Raw genomic sequence first — 14,688 nt, 5'->3', positions numbered from 1 at the left:
TAACTGCCACAGTTAAGATCTGCAGAGTTGCAGTTTTCGTGTTCCTGATGAGGAACTGTTTGCAAAATTATTTCCCTCAAAGGAGAGGGAAACTTGCCATTTCTGGATAACCCCCAAAAACTGCAACCAGCCAAACACTAAAACCAAACCTCTTCCCCAAACCCATAAACAAGCAAGGGTCTGGCTCATTTTTCTGTCCTACAGGAGGAGCAATGAAGGAGGGCTTGATGAAACAGTGTTAAAGAGTATTAATATTATAGTCAATACCCTTTTAGGTTTACTGTTACAGCAGAGCTCATCTTTGACCTTGATTATGTCTGGAAAACTTCTGTCAGTGCTGTCAGTGTCTCAATGCTGTCTTTAATGTCCATAATTTTATTAAAAATGCTAACAATAGAACAATATTGCACAACAATCTTTTTTTTAATGCCATTCGTTTCTTTCCAACACTTGATAGTCTGCTCTGTGTGGATTTACTTCATCTCTTTCGTTTGGTGTTACACCTATCCTGGCCTTTCACGCCGTCTTTGTTTAATGAGGAAAGACACAGACTGCTAACAGATCTATGCATGTCGTAACTGAAGTATTTATAAGGGTACAAATCAAAATGCTGCACGTAGTGAATAAACCTTTAAATAGTATGGTTAAATATTTCCCTGCTATGATGCTTCGTTCCTATATTTTTTTCTAAGGTTCAACAAGGGAACATTTTAAGTATGACAATAGCAAGGCAATATTTATAACAGCTGTAATTGGGGGTGTGTGTCAAAATGTTAACAAATCTAAACAAAATTTTCATTTACTGGTTTGTAAAAACTTTCATCACAGGCAAAAGAACAGGAAAATAAATATAAAAATTATTTTGATATCTTTGAAATGAAATAGTTGTATTTGTCTTAGCAATGATAATGAGTAATTTTTTCCATAAAATTGCCCTAGATTTTATTTATTTTCAAACATTTTTTTTAAATTAAATAGAGTTCCAGTTAAAAGTTGGTTGTTTTGGGTTTTTTTTTTGACCCAGAGAAAATATTTTTATTGTTTAGATATTTCTAAAGGGTCTTCTTTCTAGTCCAAACATGAGCCAACCTACTATTGTCCAAACATAGCTCTATAAATAAAAAAATATAAAAAAAAAATTAAAATTATACTACAGCATGGTTATGAAAGCACTGAGTTTATTAAGACAGGGGAAGTAAGCATGATATATTTGGGAAGTGTCTGGAGTGTAATTTGTCTGTCCTTCATGTTTCACTGATTTCTCCACCTGGCCGCTGAGGAGAGAGCCCACCTCGTCACTGTTCTGCTGAGTGATTGCTCCCAGATAGAAATAAAGAAATGTTAGGTATCTAATAATATAGGATGTTGGTGAAATGTTTTGGTGCTTCATAGGTGATTTAAAGTCTTTTAATAAATCTCTTGGCTATTGTATATTTGGTGGGCCATCCAGCTGTGGATGTTTAAGTCGTGGTTTCAATATATGGTTATGCTTATGGTTAGAGCCTGATCTCCTGTGCTTATGTGTCTGTAAGGTGAGCCCTAATGCCTTCAGTCTGTGCACCCTTCACTTTCTCAGAAAGATAGCCACCCTGTTTATCCTCTGTGCCCCCACCTATCTTGAACAGTACAGCTGGCTGGGCAAGAAGATACATTGCTTTTACTGGTGAAAAGGTGAGTGTATTGCCCAGTGACATTGCTGCCTCCACAAGGAGCCTGTAGGAGCTTCCCTAAACTCCATGGAATCCAAGGTATTTAATGAGTGCACGAACCATAAGATATAAATATCACCCAAATTTCTGCTTTTCAGTCAAATTTTTTTCAAATTGGCCTCTGGATTCACAAGCAATTTAAAAAGATTAAAAGCACAGGGTAACACTATTGTAGAATTTTATATCCATAAGGAAGAAGCTAAACACTGGTCATCTGGTATATGCTTAAGACTTCTGTTGTTGATATGCAAGTATAATTAGTATTTACATTACATCCATAATAACACTCCAATACATTTAAGGTAATTCAAACAGTGGAGTCTAAAATAACACCGTACTTATGAAAATAAACTTTTCAATTTAGTTGGATTCGGGTGTTTTACATCATGGAGTTTCTGGCAAGTATTCTTTTAGATATTTATAAAAAGAGAGACTTTAAACTGTTACCAGTACAGTGAATGATTTGCAGTGAAATCAGACGCAGAGCTTGGCATTCCACTTTGTGCCAAGTGTCTGCTTTATCTTGAGTCTGAAATGTATTTCTTTTTATTATGCCTTTTTTTAATTTATTTTTGAATTGGATAAATTTAGTTATTGCAAATTCAAAACTATTTGCAATGGTTTGAGCCAAATATAGTGCAGTGAGATGGCATGCAGATTTACCTAAAGAGCTTTGACAACCTCCTAATCTTGATATGTAGCACACCATATATTCTAGTCACGGTCATTTAAAAAACATATAACGCATGCCATGCTAAATTGCATACTAGCTGTTTGTTTAGTAGGGACGTAATTACACCATAAACTGAATTGCAGTTGAAACTGAAAAACAGACCTGTAGCAATATTTTCAAAGTTTATAGGTCTTCAGGCTAAAATGCCTCTTAGATTTTCCCAGACAACCTATAGTAATCTTACTACCCATTGACGCTCCTTTCTGGATGAGGTAAGGGAAAATGAGTGTCAGAAGACAGGGATTTACATTCTCATTTGACAATATGTTTAAGTCTATGGGTAGGTTTAAGTAGGGGTCCAGGACATGCTATAGTACCAAGGTCAGTTATTAGTTTGCTTGCCTGAAGGTTCCTCCTGCTCTGTGGAGTTGTACTTGAAATTCTTCAGTCCTTGCACTTTCAAAACTTCCATTGACTGATCTCAGTATCGATTGCTTGTGAACTGTAACAATCCCTCTTGCTTGTCTGATGTCCTTAATATTTTTATCCATCTCCATCACTAATCAATATTTATATTGTCATGGTGGTGATATATCCACATCCAGGCTCACGTGCCTGCAATCTCAGTGTGTTTATAAGACAAATTGGTATAGAAACAACTAAACATTTTCCAGGATGGAAGAGGAAAGCATTCCAAGATGTCCTAAATACAAAGACATGTATGATGGAGTTACTTGTTACCCACTAATATATTTTTTCTCTACCAACAGGTCCCATAAGCAGCATTTTGGTGAATAAGTATGGCAGTCGGCCAGTGATGATAGCAGGAGGTATTCTGTGTTCATTTGGAATGATTGCTTCCTCTTTCTGCAATAGCGTCCTGGAACTTTATCTATGTATTGGTGTTGTTGGAGGTAAGAATCCTGTTTAAAAGGTATTATTACATTATATTGTACTGTATTGTATTGTGTTACATTACATTATGTTATGTTACATTACATTACATTACATTACTTTATTTGTGATACTGTTCTATCAATGAGGATTACTGATCAAGAACCACTGTGCAAGGCATTGTACAAATGCAGAACAAAACGGGAGCAAGATCAGTTCATTTCAACTACCTCAACTGTCTAATCCTTTAAATTAGCTGGTATGATGTTAAATTATTTCTTAGGGTATTTCAGGAACAGCTGATGATTTTATTCAATAAATGCTGTATGTATGTACTGTTCCACACTGAACTGTAATTATGGTGTAAAAATTGATTGGCTCGTGACAGCACTTATTACAGTCATTTGTGTAGAATTTTACATTCATTCTTTTAGCTTTCAATCATGTTGGACTTCAAACAGAGTGGCAGAGGCTAACAGAAATCTTGTATAGCAAAAGCTAATACCAGGTTTCTGTAAAGTGGCAGAGGCTAACAGAAATCTTGTAAAAATGCAAAAGCTAATACCAGGTTTCTGTAGGTTTGTACAGACATATATTCTCACAGAAAAGTATAAGAACTTTCAGTTCAGTAGCTTTCTGTTTAAAAATCCCCCAGAGTCAATCCCCAAATAAAACAATTCAAGTATCGTCAAAGGCCTGGATATTACCTAAGGCAATGAACTAAAGTGATCATAAAGACAGTAAGTTAAATAACCTCCTTATCAAAAGTTGTTGGTTTTTTTAAACTACCTCTTCTGATTAAGAAAGGCAGGTGAAGTGAAATATTGGCAGGTAATGAATGAATGAGATAATACTTGTTCCTATATTCTGGTTCATCTTTGTGTTAGGACTAAAGGAGTCATTCTTTGTTCAGTGATTTTTTTTCTTAGAGTTCTTATTTTTTACATCCTAAACTTGGAGTCCAGTGAAAGAATAGTGTCAGGATCCAGGAATAATCCTATCAGAGAAGAAAACTTCTTTCCTGTGCCATACAGCAGATGCATAGCTGCTTAGACATTATTGCCTTGATGTCTTAATACAGAGAGAAGGCCTAGAGTTCCATCTTACCCACTTGGGCCATCCAGTGGATGGGTGGTCTGCTCCCATGCATGTCCTCTACAACTCTTCCACCTTTAGTAGTGACTTCTGTACCTTGGGAAGTGGAGCTGAATGTGCCTTAAAAATAATTAGCCATTTTAAGCTTCACTTTTGTACACAGCCTTGATCTTAAATAGGGCTGGAAATACAAAACTAGGAGATTTATGCATTTCAATACACCCTGCATTCATTGTAGCTGAAGTGACATTTATTAACCTTCATGAAATGAGCCAAGCGAGAATTGCATCTTAGATTAGTAAAAATAAAAATGGTAAGAGAAGGTGCTGATACCTTCATTCCTCTGTGATTCCCCTGTCATTGCTGAAACACAACAAGGAGTTTTGTCTTTTATCAAAGTGCCACAGGGGTACGTGGCAGAATGCCACCGTGACACAGTTGCCATTAACACAGGTAGATGGCAATGGAGCTGTATTTTGTTCCCTGATGCTAGCTGGTTTCTGTCTTCATTGGGAATCGTTGGATTAGATGCTGTTCATTTTAAAAATAGTTTGAAAGAGGTGTGATTTTTTTTCTTTTTTTTTTTTTTTGAGTGCATGACGGGCAATAATACTATTTTTTATGTGTTTAGGTCTGGGTTTAGCATTCAACTTACAGCCTGCCTTGACCATGATTGGCAAGTATTTCTATAAGAAGCGTCCCATTGCTAATGGACTGGCCATGGCTGGAAGTCCAGTGTTTCTGAGCACGCTGGCACCTCTCAATCAATTTCTCTTTAATGCGTTTGGCTGGAAAGGAAGCTTTCTCATCCTGGGAGGACTTCTTTTGAACTGCTGTGTTGCTGGGTCACTTATGAGACCTGTTGGACCGAAAACAGTTCCTCCTGTGAAAAAAGATGTTGAAAAAGGCACAGGAGATTCTACCTTGCACAAAAACAACAAGAAGTCTTTTTGGCAAACTATGAATAAATATCTAGATCTGTCTCTCTTCAAACACAGAGGGTTTCTGATCTATTTGTCAGGAAATGTCATTATGTTTATTGGTTTCTTTGCTCCAATAGTATTCTTGGCTCCGTATGCCAAGCACAAGGGAATTGATGAATATTCTGCTGCTTTTTTGCTATCTATCTTAGCCTTTGTAGACATGTTTGCTAGGCCTTCAATGGGACTTGTAGCAAACTCCAAGTTTATCCGGCCAAAGATTCAGTACTTTTTTAGTTTTGCTGTCTTATACAATGGTGTCTGTCATATCTTGTGCCCTCTGGCAACCAATTACACTGGCTTAGTGATATATGCTGTATTTTTTGGGTTTGCATTTGGAATGGTTAGCAGCGTTCTTTTTGAGACATTGATGGACCTTGTTGGGGCTGCCAGATTTTCCAGTGCAGTTGGACTTGTCACCATTGTGGAATGTTGCCCTGTGCTCATAGGCCCTCCTCTAGGAGGTAAGAATCTCTTTTATTCCATTTTTTTCAGACATTACAGCATAATCTTGCAATTTAGCATTAAATTAATATAAATATTGCTCTTAGTGTTATTTGATGTTTTTGCTGTGACTAGGAATGTGCTGTAGCAGCAGTGCACTGCAAATTATCTTTGGGCTTTAAAGCTGTAGATCCACATGAGAATCTAAAGACATACGTTGCATGCATGTGCAATAGGTAGATTAAAAGCATATCTCTACTGGCCCGTAAATCCAGGTGATAAACGTATGTTTTTTCCTGACAGCACATACTGATAAATTTGCAGCCTTGATTTACATGTATTCAGCTCCAGTTTGCTCTGTGCCAACACAACTTTTTTCTCTCCTGAACTGGCAAAATCCACTGGTCAGTTTTTGTGAAGATCTCACAGAGAGGCTTATAGTTTCTCTAACTTAGAGGCAGCTAGAGGAGCATTCACTTAAATTTAGAATACCCACTATAGTTAGTCTAAACAGAGAGGAATGGAATATTTAGAAAGAAGAAACCAACAGAAAGATGCCAAAAGGACAGGGGCATGCCCAGCACCCTAATCAGGGTGTGCACATGGTGGCATTCCAGCTCAGTGCCATTGCACCCTGGCATGAATTCACACCACAGCCCTGCTCACAGCCAGTCCTTTGGCCTATTTCTATAGGCAGCAGACATATAAGGTGATTCAGAGTGTGAACTGACTGAAAGATCATGTTGCTAACTTCTGTCTTTTGAGTGTAAAGGGAACTTAGAGGGAACCTAGGTGTATAGCTTGGACTATATTCATAACTTCTGGGCTTCTAGAACAACAACAAAAAAAAATATTAAAAGTCTTATCTAAAGCATTTTTTTAGTATCTTTTTAGTCAGAATTTACTAATGCTGTTAGTAACTTTTATAATCCTAAGATTTCTGATGATAGAAGGAATCAAAGAATGAGATACTCAAATCTTAGTGAAAAGTATTGGTTAAATATGTTGTGTGTGCTGCAGTGTAAACCAAACAATATGAAAATATAACAACAGTGAGATTACCAGTGTTGTGAACATACACTATACCTACATAAACAGTGCCACAGAAGTCAGCAAGAGTATGTGTGCCTAAAACCATTTATATATATCAAAGTATTTTAAGAACTGCTGTCAGTATTTCAATGAAAATACCATTGTTGAGTGAAACTTTAAATATGCCAAAACAATTCCACTCACTTCAGTACAATAATATTTATACAAGTAAATGTTTAATAGTCCTTCAAAATATTCCATAATACCCTCGTCCTTTAACGTCCAAATTCATTTTGGCAATGGTGGAAGTAAATATATTCTTCTCACGCAGACTCTTTCTCTGCCACCTAGTGGGGGGACTGAGCCTGTGCCCGTTGGAGTCCAGCCCTTTCAGTCAGCTTCTGAAATCAATATTAAATCTAAAGATATTAAATCTAATATTTATGGAGCAATAGCAGATGCAAGTATTTATTTTTCAGTATATTAGCTTTTGAGGAGTTTGGAAAAGCATGTGTTTGTGCTATAACTGTATGAATAATTGATTTATCTTGTTCAGTAGAGACAGCAAAAGGGATGAATACATGGAAGAGCTAAATTCCAGCTTTGACTGGCTCATATCCTTTAAAATATTATACTGAAGTAATATTAATGAGTTTTGAGACTGCTCATCAATAAAAAGCAGCAAATTGTACTGTTTACACTAATAGGTGAATTATACACTTGCAGTGCTATTTGAGTTTTTCCTAATACTAGGCTTGTGAAATAAAGGACTAAAATAATTTGATGGTCTGTAAATGTGTATGAGGTGAATAGGCTGGCATTATGGCTTCAACCCAGTAAAAGCATCTAAATACATACTCAGTTGAAGTGAGCAGGTTGTCCTGTGAATTTCAATGTTAGTGTAGGATAGTTCAGAGCTAAATACTTGGATATGCATATATATTGATTTGGGAGTTGGGAAATTTTAGAAAGAACAGCTCGTAAAGTGGAAGAACAGTTACATTTTATTTCCCTTATCATGACCAAATTAATCTCAGAGGTGTGGATGTAATTTTGAGGTACAGGCTTCATAGTTAAAAACTCAGCAGCTGGGCATTATAGGTGATGGGACAAGCCTTTTTATCTTTCACCAGTCACAGGAAAGTAAAAATGAAAAGCAGCCAGTTGATGCACAGTGACAGCAGCCTAGAAAGGCACCTACCTCTTCATCCTATTGTCTCTGTGCAGCCTCCGTGAGTGTCAGACAGTCACTCCAAAACAATAGGAAACAAAATTAGGAGGTGAATAAAATAATAAGGCAATGAAAGAGTGAAAAAAAACAAAACCTGACATTATTCATTAAGCTTTACTTTGTTCTTCAATATTTTATCATTGTCAGTGAGTCAAGTGACAACTGCTAGCTTGACTAATACAGGTTTCATTAGAGTTCTGCTATATATGTTGGACAGCTTGAACATGATGAAAATGCTTTCCTGCTTCAATATCAGAACCAAACAATATATAGATATTTCTCATAGGGACAGATCTGGATCGTCTTGGGTATCCCATTCTAAAGACTCTTATTCTTTCTTCTTGTCTTTGTGTTTCAGGTTGGTTAGTGGATGTTACTGGTGAATACCAGTACATGTATTTTGTCTGCGGAGTGATTGTGATTGTGGCCAGTATTTGGTTGTTCATTGGCAATACCATTAACTACAGGCTTTTGGCAAAAGAAAAGAAGTTAGAAGATGAGAAGCAGAAAGCACAGAAGAATGCTGACCCAAAGGAGGCAGAACCATTAACAAACAATGAGAATGAAGATGCTACCAGTAGAGCTGATAAGGCTCTTGAAGATCCTTCAGAACGAGAAACCAATATTTAATCTGCAATACAGTTCAGAAGGCAACATGACTTCTATTAGAAATATGTCTTCAAGACATAAGCCAGATTTTGTGGTAATAATGATCAGTCACAATATTGAACGGGAACAGATTTTTGCCTTATGGCAAGACTCTAAGTTAAATTACTGTCTATAGTTTCTTTATTTCAGTGATACAAAATTGAGATTACAGAGGTGGTGACACCATAAAACTATGACTCTGGACAATCAAGAGTTGAGTAAACTATAAAGCCTTCCAATGACAAACAGGTTTGTTTCAAAAGTACACCTAATGCATATCTCCTACTCTTATTTGAGAAGATACTGTTCCATCTTTAGGATGTTGCTAGTCTGTTGAAATAATCTGCCCAAACTGTATTTACCACTGATATTAAAAAGAACATAAACTCAAAGATTTGTTTCAAAAGTGACAGAATACCTAAGCAAAGCACACTGAAACTTTTCTCTTGTGTGTGCCCACTAGATTAAAAGGATACATTATGTCTGTATGAACATTTATAATACAGATGTAAAAGTTAAGGCTAGAAGATGAACATTTGATGGGCACCATCTCTGAAATACTGTAAACAGCTCAATTACAATATATTCCAGAAACTGTTTCCTCCTGTGATAGCTTACTACGCTGTACTTCAACATATATATTTGAACACAAAGTACATTCAGACCCCACTAATTCAAACTAAGCTAAAATCTGCCCATACATAAAAGGATTTAAACCCAAGATTTTCATTGCCAATAAAAGTGGCTATTTGTTTTATTATGTATTCTTGTATGGCTGAAGGATCTGGATTTGACTTCCTAAAGGGACTAGATTAAGAGCCTGCTGCTGTTAAAAGGGTATTTACCCTTGGCTTTTGTGGCCTGAATCAGTTTCATGGCAATGACTGCAAAGTAGATGCTTGGGTTTATTGACAAGTCATTAGTTGTTTGATTATCTACTGAAAAGAGAGTTAAGGTCTAATTTCAGGTCTTTGCAGGCAGGTAACTTCATACCTGTTCTTACATCCCTTTCCTATGTATTTAGTGAAAAGCTACTTCTATTTTGTAATGCCAGTTCGAGCAAAAATGCTGCAAGGCACATTGACAAGTGCCAATCTGGAGCTTTGTATTAACGTATCATTTTTGTGCAGGATATTTGGTCTTGTGTCTATAATTTTACACAGACATTCATACTACCCTTACTTTAGGCAAAAGGAAGCATAAGTCTACAATTATACTTAACAGAAATCATTTAGAATTGCACTTCAGTGCTAAAAGTGCAAGCTTCTGGAGGTATTAAGTGAAAATATTTCTGTTATATTTGTAGGCGAGGAAAAGTGCTATTCATTTTGGAGAGATACGTATAAATGTCTCAGAAATTGTGAAAATTAAGGGTCTGATTCATAAAACATTTATGCATTGTTTATGCAGGATACACATACACAGTGTTCTGGGAAAAAGAATTTGGTTTAGTCCTCTTTTTAAGTTTGAGAAAGTGGCAAATATATTGGACAGACAGCTAGCTGTGTTAAACACACTTTGAAACATTATTAGAAAAGAAAAAAAACAAAAACAAAACAAAACAAAACCAGCAAAATCTAGCAGATATGGGAGTGCTTCTAGAAAGCCATTTCTTATTATTAGTGTTCATTATTATTATTTTCATTCTTCTAAAACTTTTGGCAGCACTTGCTTCTGTTTTTCTGGGTTATCATCTTCCATACTATGAAGTTCCACAGTAGTGCTGAACTTTTTCATTATCCCAGCCCTGTTTTGGAGGAGAAGCATCATGAATCTATCCATGCACAGCATGGTACAGAAATCAATACCTACTTTTTACCTAATTATATGCAGAAAACACAAACATCTTCCACAAGTCCTGTAATTTTATAGGTCCATCAGCAACAAAGTATGTTTATTTCAGAGTTTTGGGAAAACATGTGTGTTACATGCTCCAATTTGAGCAGTGAGCTCCATAAAGGAGAATGATTTAGTCCAAGTAAAATTACAGTTTCTCTCCCAGATCCCAGCTTCAGAGAACAAGTAAGTTGCACTCCTGAAACATAGCCCTGCCAGCACTCATGAGATAAAAGCATTGCTCTGGTTTTGGCTATACAAGCATACAGGGTGAATAGTATCTGTGAAGTCCTACATGCCTAGAGCCAGAAAGTCTTGAGGAGATTCATAGACACTAAGCTTTCATACAGTACAACTTTCATACATATACAGGAATATCAGTTATAAATACCAGATTGTGAAAGATGAACTGAAATTTTAGCTAAAAAGTAGTCATCAGGAGCATCACTCTGCTCTTGACAGCAAGCAGTAGAAAGGCAGAGATTATTTGAAAAGAGATGAATATAGAGGCTGAACCAAAATGACTGAGGAAAAATTCTAGGTGCTTATTATCTCTTTGCAAAAAAAAAATAACATCATTAAGAATACAGGGTAGAAGACGTGTCGACTTTTGACTTAAGTCTGTTAAAAGTTGCTGTTGAGTAAATAAAGGAGTCAGAAAAAATATAAAAAAAGGCTCTCAGAAAACATGCTGGTAACTTACCTGTTCTATGCAGGATCGCAGAGAAAGATCAACATGGCATAGGAAGTAAGGGAAAAACAAGGTTCCTTGAGTCGTACAAACATCTGACCACCAGTAACACAAATTATGTTACTATCTCAGAGGAAATAAAAATGTATATAAACATAACCCTCTTCAGAGCTACTATTTCATCTCCAGTAAATTATGTTAAAAAAATACTAGGAATCAAAGAGCTGCTTTTCCACCACTCAACAATGTGCCATTTTTAAATCCCATAAGGTAAAATGATTCAGTGGGCAAGTGGAGCAATATAAAGTAGGAACTGAGTCAAGTGCAACATTTCCTTATACCTCTTTTGTTACCTTTCCTCTTAATACAAGCAACAAAATAAAACCCATCAGAATACTCTTGATATTACTGAATATTAAAGAAGCTAAGATCCAGAGATGAATGAAGAAAATTGGAATTATGTCTATGCAAAAACTGCCTGGAATTAAAAAACCGTCTTCCAAATAACAGGTCCTAGAAGGACAATTGCCTTGCATAGGTAGCTCTTATTTCTAAAAGTAGTAATGATAATAAATTGCCTTGAATCAACTCTATATTGAGCAGCAAGGTAGCAAAATGAGGATAACTCACCTTCAAATCCCGGAGTATCACTCTTACCTGCACTGAACTGTAATTTGTACTGCAAATAGTTTCATCATTACATTTCTGCTTTCAGGGTGAGACCTAGGTATATACCATCTCTATAAATTCTCCTGGTTTCTTTTAATCACCTTGCCCCTACTCTGGACCACTGCCGCGTCAGGGCCAAGAGATGGCCCTGTCTTACAATGAAGAAATATACTCTCAGACTTCAAGATATACCACATGCATCTGTTACGCACTATGGAGTCTGTAGTCTCTGTCAGTCAGTGCAGGAAAAGTTTTAACTGGTATTAACCTCACTTAGGTATACTCATCCTTTTCATTTCTCTGCCACACAGTGACCCTAAATGTCATCTTGCTCTTACTTGATCAATCAAGAGGAATAATGCCAAAACTTTAAATTGTGTAGGAAAGGGGATAACATCAGTAATATTTTTCCTATTTAACATCAAGTTTAAATTTCAAGTAGTTTCAGAGTGCACATCCAGAGTATACTTTTATCTCTTTATGTTTCTTTAGCATCATAAACTATAGTGGCTTGAGGATTCTTGTGTATTGCCCTTTCTAACTCCAGAGAGAGACTTCTCACCAATAATTCTCAGTACTTTTTCATGAACCTATCAGAAATCCTTCTTCTCTCCACTGAACTGTGGATGCAACTGTTGCCAGTTCTGTATTTCCACTGAGTTTATGAAAGCATTTTTTTAATATGATACCCTATAGCATAAGTAGTCAGACTACAATCCTTATATTTCAGGAGTGTGATTTGTGAACTGTTTTGACAGAGTTGGGGAAAGTCTTATTTTATCTTCAAATAGATTTTTTTTTTTTTTTTAAAATTACTTTGTCCTTATGAGAGGAAGTTCAAATTTACTTACTGCAGCACTGAATTGCAGCAGTCTCACTGACATCATGATTCAAAATGTACATGAGTTTTAATGGTCTTTTTGTATATCAGCATCCAGTGTGTTTAAAAAACATTTGGCATCATGTATGTGATTATTCCTCCCAAGAAACTCTTTTCTCTCTTGAAGGTTCCCCACCTCCCACCCCATTCTCCATTTTGACATAACACAAAGAATTTGGACCTGGAATATAGTGACTTTTCCTAAAAGCTTCCTTGTCATTCTCTTTCCTCAAATGCCTGAGCAACATTTTTCACTTGCTACTTTCAGGTCTGGATGGTTGTATTAGTGGGGAAATATTATTCAGATACATAATCAGCTACAGATACCATGTACAACTATATTTGGGGGCAGCCGTCAAGATTTCGCTCAACAAAGTCAGTGATCATTTTTATAGATGAACATGCTGTAACTGACACTGTCAATTTTGCCTATAACAAAATTGAATTTAGGCAACTTTTGTTAGTTTCTGTATAGATGACTATTTTTCTACTCACAGAGAGAATATAAAGGGAATTTTTAAATAATTATTTTCAGAGATGACATCAATTTGAACAACACTCTCTGGATTTTTTTTTGGGGGGTGGGTGCTTTTCTGATATTTATGCACACAGATATATTGAAAGCGTTTGCATGTATTATCACCTTGTTGATCACAACTTGCATAAGCATTGCTATGTAATTTCAACATAATTTGCATGTTGTTGTTTTGCAGTTTAAATTTTTCTCATCATCTACCTCTCAGTTGAAGTTAGGAGACTTGCACAGCTGTGGAAGATTTCAGTTAACAAAAAGCATAATGATAAAACCCGTACACACTATTAGAAAGTCTCCTAAATATTTTAAGTTGGTTACAGTTTTATTTTTAAAGCAGTGCATATATATGATCAAATTTTTTTGCATCAATTGGCATAGATTTATTAAGTCTAATGACTTAATCTATACTGGTGTAGTTTTTACATAACTGAACTGGTATAAAAACTCAGTGTGTCATTTACATATCCAAAGCCTACTGCCCCATTTACATATCCAAAGCCTACTGCCCTTCCTGAGAGGTGCTGGCCCTCCTTTTTTTAAATTTTAATTTCCATTTCTGAGTTGATGGAATTAAATGGAGACATTACATAGCTAATACATCCAAAAAGTTTAAAAAATTATTACACAACACTTTGCTTTTGCATCCCTGAAAAAAAAATATTTATTTGATTTACAAGTAATACAGAATTTTACCTTGCTTTCTTTTCTCTGGGGCAGTTGAGGGTGATGGTCACAAAATGTTGGATTGTGGCCAAGGAAAAATAATTATACTTCACATGCTTTGTACAAAGCCAGAGATGATTGTTTCCTCAAAGATATTATTCTTTTTAATCTACAAACCATTCTTGCCTTCTAGGATCTAGTACAAAGTCCACTGAAGCCAACGTAAAAAACACTATCAAAGTGAATTATCGCTGGAGGTGAGGTGGCTTCAGTGGAGGCTTCAGCCTTATTTTATCCATACCAAATCTCAGGAGTATCCGATATAACACAGCAAATGCAGGATTTGTTGCAACTGGCAATTTTAGATATGCCTGCATCATATTCTTAATGAATCAGTCCCTAAAGTAACGCACAATATGTATTATTTTAATAGTCTATGAAAGTAATAATAAAAAGAAAACAAAACAAAACAAGCCACCATAACCTCTGAATGTAGATTATAAAATATAGAGGATATATTTAAATAAATATCTGAACAAATCGGCTTAACCCCAAAGGAAATTACCTATTTCCTTTCAAGCTTTCAGCAGTTCATAATCCTCATTTTCTTATTTCCAGAGAAAATGTTTTATGTCTTTTGGGAATGTATATATAGACATATATGTAAGGGAATATACATGCATATGTGTGTATGTGTGTGTATATATA

At 35.9% G+C, this 14,688-nt stretch overlaps 1 protein-coding gene across 1 annotated transcript; it reads left to right on the top strand.

Annotated features, from left to right (window-relative positions):
* Nucleotides 1–3,152: 3,152 nt before the first annotated feature.
* Nucleotides 3,153–9,011, top strand: SLC16A7 (solute carrier family 16 (monocarboxylate transporter), member 7; the record flags this gene model as incomplete). Its single annotated transcript, XM_008936834.1, has 3 exons — nucleotides 3,153–3,296; nucleotides 5,003–5,815; nucleotides 8,417–9,011. Coding segments are annotated over 3 exons (1,229 nt in total), but the record flags the coding sequence as incomplete, so codon positions are not given.
* Nucleotides 9,012–14,688: the final 5,677 nt, after the last annotated feature.

This window comes from Merops nubicus, unplaced genomic scaffold (genome assembly GCF_000691845.1).
Source record: "Merops nubicus isolate BGI_N331 unplaced genomic scaffold, ASM69184v1 scaffold51383, whole genome shotgun sequence".
NCBI classification, from domain to species: Eukaryota; Metazoa; Chordata; class Aves; order Coraciiformes; family Meropidae; genus Merops; species Merops nubicus.
The sequence above is the reverse complement of the archived record's forward strand: the minus strand, read 5'-3'. Positions and strand labels throughout refer to the sequence as shown.